The 17,502-nt window shown below is 38.1% G+C and overlaps 2 protein-coding genes across 2 annotated transcripts in view; one reads left to right on the top strand and one right to left on the bottom strand.

Annotated features, from left to right (window-relative positions):
* LOC130072607 (major histocompatibility complex class I-related gene protein-like) overlaps positions 1–13,148 on the bottom strand; it is an 85,646-nt gene extending 72,498 nt beyond the window's left edge. Inside the window, exons 1-2 of the mRNA XM_056237787.1 lie at positions 13,000–13,148; positions 10,610–10,876 (exon numbers count right to left, since the gene is read on the bottom strand). Of these exons, the coding sequence (XP_056093762.1) occupies positions 10,610–10,876; positions 13,000–13,045 (313 nt within the window). The 5' untranslated portion in view covers positions 13,046–13,148. The remainder of the gene's footprint in view (positions 1–10,609; positions 10,877–12,999) is intronic.
* A 74-nt stretch (positions 13,149–13,222) lies between these two features.
* LOC130072604 (major histocompatibility complex class I-related gene protein-like) overlaps positions 13,223–17,502 on the top strand; it is a 55,989-nt gene continuing 51,709 nt past the window's right edge. The window contains exons 1-4 of the mRNA XM_056237786.1: positions 13,223–13,369; positions 13,648–13,902; positions 14,374–14,652; positions 17,098–17,364. Of these exons, the coding sequence (XP_056093761.1) occupies positions 13,324–13,369; positions 13,648–13,902; positions 14,374–14,652; positions 17,098–17,364 (847 nt within the window). The 5' untranslated portion in view covers positions 13,223–13,323. The remainder of the gene's footprint in view (positions 13,370–13,647; positions 13,903–14,373; positions 14,653–17,097; positions 17,365–17,502) is intronic.

Below are 17,502 nucleotides of genomic sequence, written 5' to 3'. Positions count from 1 at the left end.
TTACATTTTATACAAAAAAGTTTTTCAAATATGCATTATGTATATGTGTGTGTGTGTGTGTGTGTGTGTGAGTGTATTTCTCTGCTCTCAACTTTAAAACTTGCCTTCTTATCTTTAACTATACACTATAACACATTTCTTACTTATGAAACTTATTTAAACATAACATTACAAAAATGAGTTAAATATATCACGAACAAAACAAAACTTGAATCGCTCTGTTTGTAAGTTAACTCGAACTCTCCTGCCATAGCTTTAAAATGAATAAATAGTATTTACTGGGTCACATGACCATAAATGATAAAATGACTTCCTTGAAGTGACCATCAGATTGTTCACTTTGGTTTGGACCACCCCTACAGTGTGTCAGTGAAGAGACTAATAACCTCCTGTGAACATCCCTCACAAACAGCCCTGAGCGCTGAGACACACACACCTGCTGAGAACACACACTGCCAGCGCGTCACACGTCATCACACTGTGCACTGAAAACTAGTGAGGTTCACCAGGTTATAAAGATTAGAATAAATTACATATTAATACACTATCAGTCAAAAGTTTTTGATCTGTACGATTTTTAATGTTTTTAAAAGAAGTCTCTTCTGCTCACCCAGGCTGCGTTTATTTGATTAAAAATACAAAAAAGGAATAATGTGAAATATTATTACAATGTAAAACAGCTGTTTTCTGTATGAATATATAGTAAAGTGTAATTTATTCCTGTGATCAAAGCTGTATTTTCAGCATCATTACTCCAGTCTTCAGTGTCACATGATCCTTCAGAAATCACTCTAATATGATGATCTGATGCTCAAGACACATTTATGATTATGATCAGTGTTGAAAACAGTTATTTACATTTTTATTTCAGGATTCTTTGATGAATAGAAAGTTCAAAAGAACAGCATTTATCTGAAATAGAAAGCTTTTGTAATATTAAAAAAGCTATTCAATTACCACTATTCAAAAGTTTGGGGTCAGTAAGAATTTTTATTGTATTTTTGGGGGGAAAGAAAGAAAAGAAATCAATACTTTTATTCATCAAGGATGAATTAAATTGATCAAAAGTTACAGTAAAGAAATTCATAATGTTACAAAAGTTTCTATTTCAAATAAATGCTGTTCTTTTGAACTGTCTATTCATCAAAGAATCCTGGAAAAAAAAATTGTACACAACTGTTTTCAACATCGATAATAATCATTTGTTTTTTTGAGCATCTGTAACGTGATGCGGTGAAGGCAGATAGGAGGCTGGATCCAAACGCAGTGTACACGCTTTATTTAAACAAACTATAAACTCAAACATAGACTCAGAACGTGGAACAATAATCTTTAAACTGGGAACAACCCACACTCACGTTAATCCTAAAACATATAACAACTCACAAAGACAGGGCAGAAACACAGGGCTTAAATAATCAGGGACAAACGAGCTAACAGGATAACAAGGGGGCGTGAGAAATCAGAAACACCTGGGAAAACTAATAGACAAGACAGGGAACCAAAGAACATGACAGGACACAAACCCACATCGTGACAGCAAATCATAAATGATTTCTGAAGGATCATGTGACACTGAAGACTGGAGTAATGATGCTGGAAACTCAGCTTTGATCACAGTAATAAATTACATTTTAAAATATATTCAAATAAAAAAAATATTTAAAATTGTCATAATATTTAACAATATTACTGTTTTTTTGTTTTGTTGTTGTATTTTTAATCAAATAAACGCAGCCTTTGTGAGCAGAAGAGACTTCTTTTAAAACCATTAAAAATCTTACAGATCTAAAACCTTTGACTGATAGTGTTACTGTAGGGTAAGAACTTGGATCCAGAAGCTACAGTCTGGTGTTAGTTCATTTGTTAATTCAATTTGAGATTAAGTCTCGCATATGCAATCAAGAATTCTGCGGTACATTTTTTTAATGTAGTTTTACAAATTGCCATAGTTGACAGATATCAGGTCAAATCTGTGTAGCATTATCCATGAAACACATAAAAAAAAAAATATAAAAAAATAAAAAAAAGCAAGCAAGCATCCATAAAAAACCCCCCAAAAAACACATTAAGTCAGAATCTCTATTAAATGATAAAACTATATGTATAGATTAATGACAGAGACTGAACTCGCTCAGAAAAAAATTGAGAAAAGTATAGGTGTTTATTATTTACTATAGCACAAAATGAGGCAAGAAAATTTACAAACAGGATGAAAAAATTGTGAATACATGTTGATTGTTCGCAGGTCGTCATACATTTTTATGCTTTTCTGTTAAACCACAAGATCAACAAGTACTTTCAATGAGATATCATCAGACTGAGGAAACTTAAACTGATCATCGACTTAAATATAAAAAAATATAAATATATACATATATTTCCACAGGAAATAAGGCATATATATAGTACTTACACATATAATTACACATATACAATATGTGCATAAACATCTGATTGGGAAAATGTACTGTGATAAAAATGGTACAAATGGTATTGGCTCATATCTTAATAACATATGACTTGTTATTTAGAGGCAAATTTCAGCAAATAAAAAAATTAATTGTTTTTTGTAGTTAACATTATTTTAATCTATTGACAGTCCTAAAAAATATATTTTTAGTAATTTATAAGACTTTGTTTTCAACAGAATGGGAATTTTAGTTTATATATATTTATATATTAAAAAAACACATCAAGTAATACCATTAAGACAATTATCATTAAGAAAATATTTACATTTTGTATCATTTTACAAAATTCAAAGCAACAAATGAGGAAAACAACAAAAAACACTTTTCCATCGTTGGGCCGAACGGTTCCAAGAACGGAAATAACTGGTAAAGAGCTCTGTTATCAGCAACATCGTGAAAAATGAAACCATGGCACGGAATTGAACGGTTAAGCAAAGAGAACGGTGGAAAAGCAGCTAAAGTGATTCATTCTAAAAGAAATGGTAAAATTTCAAGATTAGAGATGGAAGAAAAGGTAAAAGTATAAATAAGATTAATTCAAGGATGTGTAGTTGAATACTCAGAGTCTTTAAGGGTCTTTAGATGTTTCTTGGACTTTATAAAAGGACTCAGTTGCCGGGTAGAGTTGGGAAGATCCGTCCACCGGTGAGGAACTGTGAAGGTGACGGTTCTGGAAAGTGATATTGTTCATCTCTGTGGAGGAACCATTAGGCGCTGCACACTCACGATTTAAAGGATTCTGGTTCATGAGAGGGAGTGAAGTAAATTTTAAATGTTTGCGATTTAATAATTTCTTTATCACACTAATGTACTAGGAGGTTGCCGATCATGTCCATGTTCTGTACGCTCGCTTTGAGTTATGATATACTTGATGTTCTTGCTGGCTGTAAAGACAGATAAACAGAGGTGTGTCATGCTGTAATGAAATTCAAAGAACATTTTCAAAGGATTCACATATAATTTCACACACACACACACACACACACACACGCACACACACACACACACACACACACACACACACACACACACACACCACCACCACCAACAGAATTCTTAAAGTTTGATCATTTCAGAGAATATAAACATGATGGCAACAGGTTCACATTCACTGCACTCTTCTTCATTGTATCGCCACACACAGAAACATATGTAAAAATATGTGCACTTATGATGGGAATTATATCTCACAACAGGTCATTAGTACTTACGGTAACACTTTAGAATACGGTTCCTTCGTTAATGAATAACTACACAGGAACAAATGAGTAACACAATATTAACAATCTAGTAACTACTATTAACTAACAAGAAATTCTGAATAATGAAATAGTAAGTAACAGCGCACAGATGAAAGTGGTAGTTCACTATTAACTAATTGATAACTACTATTTTTTTAATGCTTCCCAGAGAACTACTGAAGAAGATTAATAGTTCATGCAAAACTAATCAATAACTAATGCAGGACAAATGACTAGCACTACATTAACATTAATAACTGCTGTAAACAAATACACAAGGTTTATCAATATGTAATAGCATAGCAGACTTATGATTTGGGAAATAATTAGCCTATGCTCTCTCCTAGAGAACTATTTATCAACTGAATAATTTTAAAGAAATGGCTTTTTAAATGCAGTTGTCGGGACCTTACTTGTCCTGTAGTGATTCAATGCCAGTCCAGAGGAATGCCAGAAAATTGGCCAGAGTCACGGTGACGGCTGGAACATATTGAGTTATCGGCCATCCAAATACCATATACAGTGATTTTATTATTTAACCTATACCTCGCAAAAAAAAAAGATTTTATTAATGTCTCCTACCTCATACGTGCGTGCAAATATCTTGTGAAGGATTAGAAGATTCTACACTTTAGGATTGGCTTTTCATGTAATAATCATGATAACTAACTAGTAATTACTCAAGTGTTACTACATACTTCTAAAGGAATGACTAATTATTTGGATCCGTATTCTAAAGTGAAGATCATGGTAACTAACTAGTAATTACTCAAGTGTTACTACATACTTCTAAAGGAATTACTAATTATTTGGATCCGTATTCTAAAGTGAAGATCATGGTAACTAACTAGTAATTACTCAAGTGTTACTACATACTTCTATGGGAATTACTATCTAAAACTTCACCAAAAACCTCAAAAGCTTAAAAGAATTAGTAATTCCTTTAGAAGTATGTAGTAACACTTGAGTAATTACTAGTTAGTTACCGTGATCTTCACTTTAGAATACGGATCCAAATAATTAGTCATTCCTTTAGAAATATGTAGTAACACTTGAGTCATTACTACTTAGTTACCATGATTCTTACAGTAGTTCTCTGGGAAGCATTAAAAAAAAGTAGTTATTGATTAGTTAATAGTGAACCACCACTTTCATCTGTGCGCTGTTACTTACTAATTTGTTAATCAGAATTTCTTGTTAGTTAATAGTAGTTACTAGATTGTTAATATTGTGTTACTCATTTGTTCCTGTGTAGTTATTCATTAACGAAGGAACCGTATTCTAAAGTGTTACCGTACTTACAAGCTTTGAGTTTCTTCCTGTGTTCCCAAATTACATACAGTCCAATCAGTCCAATCATTACAGCAATAGCTGTGATAATGATGACTAGAGCCGGATACATGATATATGAAGAATCTGATGCAGGTTCTAGAACACACAGAGAAACAAACACGATATGCAATGAATAATATTGCATAAAAACCTAACAACAACAGAACAAACAAACCTAAAAAAACAACAGAAAATTAAAGTCAGTGTACAGTACAGGTGAAAAAATTAACCATGTTTAAACTTGCTGTTCCTCTGGATCTGATCCTCAGTCAGAATCTTCTGGATTGTCTCAGTCAAACTCTTGTGCTCGACCACACAGGTGTACCGGTCCTTCTTCCATTCGTCTGGAAGGACATACAGGGTAACAGTCCTCTGGAAGGTCCCGTCCTCATTTGGTAGTATGTCTCCAGACTCCACCAAGTTACTAGAATCGCTCAGAGCTTTTCCATTCTTCCTCCATGAAATGCTTGTGTTTCTGAAGAGAAAGCCTGTGACGTGACACTCCACATAATAGTCTGGGTTCTTCTGCAGCAGAGACACATTAGGCTCTAGAAGTAAACAGAACAAAACTGAAAAACAGAGAAAGAAACACATGCACTTTCTACTTATCATAGTTTAACAATCTCTAAAGTTGACCTGCATAGATTTTTATCTAGGATCTTCACATGAAAGAAAAACATTTGATATATAAATCCTGGTAACTCTGATAATGTACCTGCTTTTTCATAAGTAGCTTTAGACAAATGTAAGAGCTCCTTCAGCCAGTAAACGCACTCATATCGCAAGTATTGTTGTAAGATTTCAAGCTGTTCTCTGTCATTATTCCACTTCATGACTGTAGGAGATGCCTGTGGTACAGACGCAGTGTATCTGTTCTCCTTCAGGTCCAGTGAGATGAAATCCTCTCCATCATAACCGTACTGATCAAACCCATGTGAGTCTCCAGTCTCATCATCCCAATCACAGCCATACATCCTCTGATACGTATGAACACCTGAAAGAGAGAGAGTGGGATACATGTACTTACTTTTTATTTTTAAAGCACAATATAATCCTTTGATGTTTATAAATGTAGTATAAGAAAGGGATGATGTACATATAAACCCTTCAGAGTGATACAAGACTCCTCCTGATCACCCTGTCGGGGTTTATTCTGCGATAACAACTGACTGGATGTGCATTATATTTACAAGGCTGCTTGCCACATAAGTAAATATTTAGACATTGAATATTGATTTAAGTTGAAATATTTTATTATCTCATCAGTTGTGTGATATGATGTGTGATAAACTTAAGATCGAGCCACTGTAGTCACTTGGACTATTTGAACGATGTCTTTCATAACTTTTCTGGGCCGGCCAGTTTCAATCCCTTAGAAGCCTATGGAGGAGTGATCCAGCTCTCAGATTTAATCAAAAATATCTTAATCTGTGTTCTGAAGATGAACGAAAGTCTTACGGGGTTGAACAACATGAGGGAGAGTCATTACTGACAGAGTTTATATTTTGGGGTGAACTAACCCTTTAAGGTCAGGCGAGTTTACTGGCCAATTAAGAACAGGGATACCATGGTCCTTAAACCAGGTACTGGTAGCGCTGGCACTGTGTGCAGGTGCCAAGTTCTGTTGGAAAATGAAATCTGCATCTCCATAAAGTTGGTCCGCAGCAGAAGCATGAAGTGCTCTAAAGCTTCCTGGTAGACGGCTGCGTTGACCTTGGACCTCAGAAAACACAGTGGACCAACACCAGCAGATGACACGGCACCCCAAACCATCACTGACTGTGGAGACTTCACACTGGACTTCAAGCGACTTGGATTCTGTGCCTCTCCTCTCTTCCTCCAGACTCTGGGACCTTGATTTCCAAAGGAAATGCTAAATTTTTGCTAAAACTTTGGACCACTCAGCAGCAGTCCAGTCCTTTTTGCCTTTAGCCCAGGTGAGACGCTTCTGTCGTGGTGTCTTGTTCAAGAGTGGCTTGACAAGGAATGCGACAGCTGAAACCCATGTCTTGCATACGTCTGGTTCTGGAAGCACTGACTCCAGTCCACTCTTTGTGAATCTCCCCCACATTTTTGAATGGGCTTTGTTTCACAATCCTCTCCAGGGTGCAGTTATCCCTATTGCTTGTACACTTTTTTTTCTACCACATCTTTTCCTTCCTTTCGCCTCTCTATTAATGTGCTTGGACACAGAGCTCTGTGAACAGCCAGCCTCTTTAGCAATGACCTTTTGTGTCTTGCCCTCCTTGTGCAAGAGGTCAATGGTCGTCTTTTGGACAGGTGTCAAGTCAGCAGTCTTCCATGATTGTGTAGCCTACAGAACTAGACTGAGAGACCGTTTAAAGGCCTTTGCAGGTGTTTTGAGTTCATCAGCTGATTAGACTGTGGCACCAGGTGTCTTCAATATTTACATTAGTTGTCAGTTACAATCATCAAAATTAAAAGAAATGAACACTTGAAATATATCAGTCAGTGTGTAATGAATGAATATAATATCCAAATTTCACTTTTTGAATGGAATTACTGAAATAAATCAACTTTTTGATGATATTCTAATTATATGACCAGCACCTGTATATACATATACATACAGGTTTAAAACAACTTCAGGGTGAGTTTATTACAAAATTTGCATATATACATATTCAAATACAAATTTTGTCAATCATTTACTCACCCTCAAGTTGTTCCAAACCTGTAAAAATCAAGCACAAAAGAAGATTGACTTCCATAGCAGGGGCCCATCAACTGTTCAGTTACCCATATTCTTCAAAATATCTTCATTAACCCTTAAAGACCTATACAGCCGCCGGCGGCTAAAAATAACTGTTGTTCTTAAATTTTAAAGAACTTTTGAACCGCTACTCCAATCCGTATGCTTTAAAAAGTCCCATAAAGAGGAGATTCACGGCTTTTCTGTGATATCGGGTTAATCGCGTTTGGACATTCAGAAGCTCCGTAGTGAATGTGATTGCGTCATCAAGTTTTGATCAGCATTGATTCGTCAAAGAAACCCGTGCGGTTTGTTCCTCTGAGCCAATCATGAATGACTGTTGATGCTTAGTCCCGCCCTCATGCCCAGATTGGTTGAAACTATCATCTACTCAACCAATAAACATAGTTCTTGGTCTTTTGCACGAACAACTAGCATCATTCTTTGGAAATTTGAACTGAGGTAAAGTGAAAGTAGTTCATATAGGCTATGTGTGTGTGTGTGTGTGTGTGTGTGTGTGTGTGTGTGTGTGTGTGTGTGTGTGTGTTTTAATACATATAAAGTTTATTTTGCTTCAGTGTTCTATTACAATGTTTCTATTTATTTTACTTCCTACACTTTTTTGGACACATCTAAATTGTCAGTAAATAAAAAACACCAGCTTTTCACTGAAAATCGCCTATATAATGTTGTAATAAATGGCTATAACTTGCTTAGGGATTGTTACATGTAGTCAAAATTACATCTGGAAATGTAGAATATCCAAGTACAGCTTTCTAAAGGAAAAAATCCAAACTTCAGGAGGATTTGTTTGAGTTGAGTAAAAAAAAATCACAAAAAATACGCTGCCGTTTTTCTTAAATCTGGTACATTCATCCATTCTAAGACAAAATAAATGTAAAATTGGATTATTTAAATGAGATAGATTGAAACTTCAAGTTCTCCTGTTAAAAATGATATATGACACTTGATGCTGACTGCTATAGACGGTTTCATCGAACGCACGCGCGTTGCCCGGGTTACGCGCTGGCCCGAAGTTAACTTCCGGTCTGTGTTTGTTAACCGGTAATATCATAATATCATTCTCTGGTAATATGGCGCCGACTACAAACGCAGTGAAAATTAAGGTGATGAGCAGACTGAAGTTGGGCTCAGGTTGTTGTGTTGTGGGATTCAACCTGAGGCTCTGGGACAAATACCTTATCAAAAATAAAAAAAATTCGTTTTCCTAAAAACGAAGGGAGACGGCGAGCGTGGATCACCGCTGTGCGATGAGAGGCTTGGCAGCCAGGCAAGAATTCAAGGATCTGTAGCACTCACTTCGTTACAGGTAACAAACTCATAATAAGCAACAGATAATTATGGAAGCTTGTTTCCGGCCATGAAGAATAAAAAAATAATAATAATTGAGACTTTTTATCTCATAATTGCGAGATAAGAAGTCAGAATTGTGAGAAATAAAGTTGCAATTCTGAGAAATAAAGTCGCAATTGCGAGAAAAAAAGACAGAATTGAGACTTTTTATCTCACAATTCTGACTTTTTTCTCACAAAAAGTCTATGGTTTCTACAGATGAACTCTGTTGTTATTGACTCTACCGGAAGTTAAGTTTGGGCCACAAAAGCGCGCATGCGCAGTAACGTTTGTTTATGTTGTTGCCGTTGAAACCGTCTATAATGGGTTAGAAAAACAAAGAAAAGGACAGGCGGTGCAGGTGCTCCAAAAATGGTCTAGGTCTTTAAGGGTTAAAGGGGTGATGAACTGAGAAATCAAATTTTCCTTGAGCTTTTGACATCTAAGAGGTCATCATATTATAAGAATATCCTGTAAGTTTCAGAACTGAAAACGTTCTTGTTAGTCCAATAAAAGCTTTTATTGACACCAGGCTCAGCAAATGACTTGTTTTTCAAAGTGGGGAACTATGACGACAAAGAGGATAAAACACCACCACCGCAGAAGAAGATCAACGCCTACTTCAACACGGCCGGTTTAGCCCCGCCCACCGATTCGCGCATTACACGAAACTCATTATAATATGCAAAACTGTTATCCACTCACAGCAGTGGGCGTTTACTTCCAAGTCTTCAATGCGAGGCGCCCATGAAACCGAGCGTTTTTGAGCTAGGCTCAAAACTAGGGTAGAAAATAGCCTATTACTTGTTCATTTTGATGTTTTTGAATGTAAAAACCAAGCGAATGTCATAAGTTGACCTCGGACAACAATATAAAAAAAATTAAAAAGCCAGTTCATGACCCCTTTAAGTATTGAAGTCTTTTAATCGTTTTTTAACAATTTACAAGTTATTGTTAAAAATGAATTTCCTTATGGAGAAAATGAATGGAGTTTTTACTTCTGGAACCCGACTGTTTCGCTCTATACAGCGTTGCTATCAAGCAGAAACCTTCCGATCTCTCTCTTGAAACCAACACGGAAGTGACTTAAACTGCAGTCCATCGCCTGGCCACTAGAGACAGTTTCAAAAGAGAGACAATCCTATAAACCCCATGTTTATATACTGCAGAAACCTTACAGCAGATGTTTTTTTTACAGCCTGGTGCAAAAAGGGGGTTTGGTCTACATAACTAATTTTACCCTTCTTGACAACTGTGAGGGGGGTGCATTTTTTTATAACCCTTTTCGGTTATCTGGGAGTGACGCGCTGCCAAAAAGGTTGATGCTCTTCAGAAACCCACAGTGACGTCCCGGAGAGTATGTCCATATTTTTTTACAGTCGAAGGTTGCTACTGATAACAGTTATTATCGGGGAAAAACAGACCTCGGAATTTCATGACTGACCAATCAGAATCAAGCATTTCAGAGAGCTGTGTAATAATGTATTTTAACTCACCATCTGACTGAGTGAATTCCTCTTTTAGAACATAATTGTTGATTTTGTAGATCTGCTGTAGTTTTTCTCTGATATCAGTGTATTCCTTCCACAGTTCTGTAGATGCAAACTCCTTCATCCAGTCCTGTCTGGGAATCAGCTTCTTTTTGTTACTGTCATAATAATCGATCTGTTGATCATCCAGTGTCGTTACAGCAAAAAACTCTGGGATTTCTGCAAACGTCTGGCCGCTTATTCTGGTGTAAGCGGTCAAAAATCTGTGTAACTCTGAAAAAAATAAATAAACACACATCAACACACACACACAAAATAACACAAAGCTCTCAAAATGGTTTCTATATAAATACAAAATACATACAGTGTTAAGTCAAATTTCTTTTTGATACAAAAATGTCTTGGTAACTCGTGTAACCTTGATTCCCTGAGATAATGGGAACAAGGATTGTGTCAGTCACTGACGCTTTGGGGAAACTGCTTTTTATCTGAAATACTGAAGCCTAATTGAATCAGACAATTGGCATTTCAGTCCGCCAAAATGGGCAGGGGCGACTACCTATACATGTTGACGCTGAATGCTATTTCATCTGAATCCTTTGACCTCTCCTTTGGCTGATCGGACCACAGCTCGATCGGCCCACTGGAAAATTCCCAGTGCTCATGACAGCAAGTACATGCCAGGGCCTGTGAGAGAAACTGGGGAGTCGAGGAGAGCTGTTTTGGCCACGTCCTAGATCTCTATTAAATTTAAATGACCACCAAACTGCTCATCGCATGGCCAATCGCCTGGGTCGTTTTCTTAGTAGCGCTGCACAGCTCCTTGAAAGCAGCAGGGTCTGGGCCAGACTCATCCCAAGCGTGGACACCGGCCAAGTCGGGGGGAGCGTCATGTCTTGGTCAGTTCATCATGAATTTCGGGAAAGAATGGAGCAGTTCTGCAGGAACCGTTTGTCAAGGCGGCTGCGGGCAGGCTCTTACGGGGCCACTCCAAGCCGAGGTCTTCATAAGCCTTGGTCAGGAAACTGATAAGTTTGGCGTCCAGACCAGGCCTGACATCAACTGGCTCCTTAGGCGGCGGGGGGGGGGGGGGGGGGGGGCCTGGGGGGGCAGAGTCCTCCATGATGTTCGACCACTCCTCCGCATCATAAGTTGCCACTGACATGGTGAATGTCATTAGTGAATTCCTCCTCGGAACCCTGAGAAATAGACCAAACCGCTCACACCAGATGAGGGTTCTGGTCTTCACAGGAGAAGGAATCCCCTTGCAAAGAGTGATGTACGCGGGATCTAAGCGTGAGCTCACTTAGTCCTCGGTCAGTCCTTAGTCACTCATTGCTCGGCCCTGTGACTCTGCTGTTAACTTCTCTCAAGCTCCTGACAAGGAGAGCAATTCGTCTCGATGAGCGCGGCTTCAGCGTGGGCACAGCCCAGCCAGGTAACGCACTCACAGTGCTCATTCGAGGAGTGCGTGAGAGCCCTGCATGTGCACCTTCATGGCCTGGCGAGCAGAAGGCTTCTTCTCTTTGTCTTCTCTTCGTCTTCTTCAGAGTCAAGCAAGGAGACGATCTTCACGCTTGGAGAATAATTCAGATGAAATGGCATTCAGCGTTGACTTGTATAGGTAGTCGTCCCTGCCCGTTTTGGCGGGCTTAAATGTCAATTGTCTATGTGATTCAATCAGTATTTCGGAGAAACAGGAGTTTCCCCCAAAGAGTCAGCGACCGACACAATGCGAGTGAACCGTATCGAAAGGGAACAAGTCATTCATTATTTTTTTTTTTTGCAAAGGCACCATAAAATCAAAATTGACAATTTTATGGAATATTGCAGTAATTTATTATAAACTATTTATTTATCTGTGCACATCTTTTTTTTATTCATGTGCCTCGTAATCTTTAATCGCCCTACATTTGATTTTGTGACAGAAGCCATTTTACTCAGATATACATCATACTAAGAAGAGACTAGCGCAACTTTCATTTCAAATCAATACTTTTGCACGGATAACTATATCTTTACAGAACAGGGACACAGACATAGACCTGCACAGGAAGCATATTCTTTAATTTACATTAAAATGTGCATAACTTTGTCATTTATACAAGGCTATTCTCATTCTTATTATGGTTTTGCTGTTTAAATAGACCTGCATGCATGAGACAAATACACAGAACTGGATAACAATGAAACATTTTCAGTGCAGCTTCAACAAAACCAAATCCTGCTTTTCAGTTCAAGAACAAGTTCTATTATCCTGGATATTATACGAGATGTTTGAGAAATTATTACATATCAGATTTGAAAACTCTTCATTTCTGTCTGTTCAACACACGGAAGTAGGCCTTGTTGAAAGAGAATTCGTTGTTAAAATGACATCACAAAATGAATCTTACCTGAGTAAACCAAAGGCATGTAGATGAAGAAAATGATTAACCTCATTGCAGACGAAAATCCATTTATTTGACACACAATTCTATGTGTAGTCGTCGAAGAGCGCTGTAAAACTCTTTAGCCTTTGCTACATATGAATCAACAGGTAAAACCGGTTACTGAACTGACGTCACCAACTCTAGAGAAACAGCCTCAACACGGAAGTGAAGGGAGGAAACTTTTTGCTCACAGGTTGTCGTAACTTGCTCAGTAGTTTAAAGTTGAAAGTTTCTCTTCGGTGACTACACTTAAAAATTGTGTATCTTATACATGGATTTTCGTCAGCAATGAAGTGCATAATTTTCTTCATCTTCATACCTTTGGTTTACTCAGGTGAGATTCATTTCGTACAGTAGTTTAAACGATGAATTCTCTGTCAGCAAGGCCTTCAGCTACTTCCGTGTGTTGAACTGACAGAAAACCATGAGATGTTTGTAATAGAATAGATTAAAATATCAAAGTATAAAGAAAGTAAGTTGAGAATTTCAGTGGGATTGGTGTCTCAAATTAATGTAATATTCATTTGGTTAATAGTATTTTATAGTTATTTGATTTGACATTATGACCATGTTTGAGAGCTTTATGTCTGTGTTTGTTCAATGTGTGGTCAGAGTTACACAGCTTCATCACCGCATACAATGGAATAAACGGAGAGATTTCATTGTTTTTTGCAATAACTTTCCTGGATGGAGAACATATCGATTATTATGACAGTAACACAAAGAAGCTGATTCCCATACAGGACTGGATGAAAGACTCTACATATAAAGACATGTGGAAAAGAGACACTGAAATCAGAGAAGAAGTTCAGCAGATCTACAAAAACAACATTCCCGTTCTAATGGAGCGATTCAATCAGTCAGGTGGTGAGTTAAAATGCTTTTATACTACATTTCTTAATGTCAAAGGATTACCTTGTGCGGTTGGGCGGCATGAAGATATATCTGGTTACCATGGTATAAAATTACATATAATTGTATATAGTTATAAGCTCAAAATATCCTGAAAAGGAACACTTTTAGAGATGGGTGAATTTGGGATTTGGTGTTTGAGTGTCATTAAGCACAATAAGTTTTGTTTCATTCATATTTTTTATAATTTTATATTTGGCCTTTTTTTGTAATTTGCTTAATTTTTCTTATTTTTATTAACAGAAATGAGATCAAATAATACAAAATATATATACTGTGTTTTTTTTTTATCATTGTTGTAAAATATTTCTCATATCATGAAATAAGAATTTGGTCATATCGCCCATCCCTACTTGTGCATAAACAAAAAAGAGCAGAAGTTGTACTTTCTCCCAAAAAAGTTGTACTTTTTTTTTTCTTCTCCAGGAGTTCATACGTATCGGAGGATGTATGGCTGTTTTTGGGATGATGAGACTGGAGAATCACAAGGGTTTGATCGGTACACTTATGATGGAGAGGATTTTATCTCACTGGATGTGAAGAAGCTCAGATACAACACATCTGTACCACAGGCAATACCCACAGTGCGGAAGTGGAATAATGACAGAAAACAGCTTGCAGTGCTGAAACGATACTACAATCATGAGTGCGTTTACTGGCTGAAACATTTCTTGGCATTAAAGAAAGCGGGTTTCAAGAGAAGAGGTACCTTCTTATTGAGAACTAATGAATAATGTGGCTAATAGCAAGATTACACTGGGCAAATGTATCTTTTTTTTTTTTTTTCATTGGGATTTTTATCATTAAAACATTATTCAAATAGATATCTGAAGACAACCGTTACTAGAACCAGCCATCCAGTATTGTTTAGTATTATTTATATGCTATTATAGTTTAGTAGTAATATTTTGAATTAGATTTTTTTCCATATTATTATTTATTTATTTATTTTTGTAATATTGTTTATTTTAATAAGTACTATTTAGGTTTTATACAATTTTAGTTCGGTTTTAGTTTTTTATTTCTTTTATATAACAGTACTTTGACTTAAACCATTTCAGCTATTTTCCATGGAAACATTTATTTTGTTTCATTTTTGTTGAATGCAATTTAAGCCCTCTAAATCAAGGAGCATCTCGATAGTTAAAGGAAAGGTAGTAGATAAAACATTCTTCATTAATGGTGAGGCAATACCAACAGTTTCTGAGAAGCCTGGAAATGACCTTAGTAGAGTCACGCGACAAATGTGTAAGGGAGGCAGCCCCTGTGTTAAAAACTGGTAGAAAGTGGTCAGCAAATAAATCTGTAGTAGAGGCAAAGGCTGCCCTTCGAATTGGGGATATCGTGGGACAGGTACAGCATGGAAGAGGGGGTTTTGGGCTCAGTTTAGCTCCTCCTAAATGGCACAAGGCAGGCCCAGCTCAAAGGAGGAAGCTGGTAGGAGGAGAGGATGAGGTGTGTAAAGGCCATTTCACAGGCCAAGCAGGGAGAGTGGATGAGATGGGAGAGTGTGGAACAACGCAAAATGGGCTGGCAAGACCTTTGGTCAATGGAAGAGAGTAGGATCAGTTTCCTTATTAGGTCAACATATGATGTTCTCCCATCACCGCAGAACCTAAACCTCTGGGTAGGAGAGGATCCCTCTTGTCCTTTGTGTTCATCACCTGCCACATTAAGGCACATTTTGACAGGATGTAAGGTGGCTCTTAGCCAAGGTCGGTTTACTTGGCGCCATGACCAAGTACTGCGATGTTTGGCTTTAGCATTAGAAGGCAAGCGCAACATGACCAATAAGTTGCCACCTGTTCTAGCAAAACATTACACGCAGAAGACAATATTCCTCCGCCCAGGCGAGCAACCACCAAGAAAAGGTGTTAACACCAATTCTCGCCCAGGACAACTGGAAGCTGCTAGGGACTGGAAGATGCTGGCTGATCTTGACCAACGGCTTATTTTTCCACCTGAGATTGCCACCACTAACCTACGACCAGATATTGTTTTGTGGTCTGGATCAGCACGCATTGTTCAACTGATAGAGTTAACAGTGCCATGGGAGGATGCGGTAGATGAGGCATATGAGAGGAAGAAACTGCGGTATGCTCATCTGGCCACTGAAGCAGAACAGCGAGGATGGAGAGTCCAGGTTTATCCAGTGGAAGTGGGTTGTCGAGGTTTTGTGGCACACTCTACAACCCGGTTCCTCAGAGACATCGGATTCAGCGGCCAAGAGTTGCGTCGCACAGTAAAGAACTTATCTGAAGCAGCAGAAAGGAGCAGCAACTGGCTGTGGTTGAGACGGAAAGATGCTAGCTGGCTGAGTACTGGCCGCCACGCTACGGTTTCGTAGAACTCTTGAAAACTCGAAGAGTCTGTTGGTTTATTTTGCATTGTTTGCATAGTAATTACAGTTATTACGTTCCTGTGTATATTGCGTGAATGAGGGTTGGTGGTTGGGCAGATATTGTGTTTTGCGGTAGGTGGTATGCCATACGGAACCGTTGTCCACTGAAACTGCATATTAACGCACCAGTGGGGCTCGACAGCCTTAGTCAAACGGGTTGGCGCGTATGGTTGGTTTGCGGAGAGATTGTGAGATAGTGGTTAGGTCACATGTGAACTACGAGGAAGGAGCAACCTCAGCAGAAGGAGGGACGTAGAGGTCAGTAAGCTGGGCTGAGTTGAGTGGGGGACGGAGGGGGGTGACTCTGGGACGCCAGAGTCACTGTCGAGCCCTCTTGAGGTGTCGTGGGCTAGTCGACGAAACACTGAGGACGGAAGGTGCCCATTTGAAGACCCTAGAGATGTCCCCTACTCGGTTCAATCCAGACAGTTGTGGTGCTGGTCCACTAGGGAGATCACACTGTAGTTGCAGCCGTCGCGTGCGCTACACGCCAAGTACACTGCAGTCGTTAACGCCAGACAGAAGGGGAGTCACACCACCATATGGAAAGAAGCGTAAATGGGTGAAGCATAGTTTACTGTAAAGCTACGTCTTAGTTTTGGCAAAACCCGAGAACAAATCAGCATGAAGTTTTTAACATCTACTCTCGTGAAATTGAAATCATTTATATGGTTATTTGATTTGACATTATGAGATTCTTAACCATGCTTGATAGCTTTATGTCTTGTGTTGTTTTGTTCAATGTTCAGAGTTACACAGCTTCATCACCACATACACTGGAAAAAATGAACAGACGATTGCAGGAACTCCAGAGTTTTCAGCTGTAACGACACTGGATAAAGAACATATCGATTATTATGACAGTAACACAAAGAAGCTGATTCCCATACAGGACTGGATGAAAGACTCTACATATAAAGACATGTGGAAAAGAGACACTGAAATCAGAGAAGAAGTTCAGCAGATCTACAAAAACAACATTCCCGTTCTAATGGAGCGATTCAATCAGTCAGGTGGTGAGTTAAAATGCTTTTATACTACATTTCTTAATGTCAAAGGATTACCTTGTGCGGTTGGGCGGCATGAAGATACACTGTAAAAAAGTTTCATTCATATTTTTGTTATTTTATATTTGGCTTAGTTTTTGTCATTTT

This window comes from Rhinichthys klamathensis, unplaced genomic scaffold (assembly GCF_029890125.1).
Source record: "Rhinichthys klamathensis goyatoka isolate OS25496 unplaced genomic scaffold, OSU_Roscu_1.1 h1tg000498l_1, whole genome shotgun sequence".
NCBI classification, from domain to species: domain Eukaryota; kingdom Metazoa; phylum Chordata; class Actinopteri; order Cypriniformes; family Leuciscidae; genus Rhinichthys; species Rhinichthys klamathensis.
Note: the sequence above shows the minus strand (reverse complement) of the source record. Positions and strands in the feature narration are given on the sequence as shown.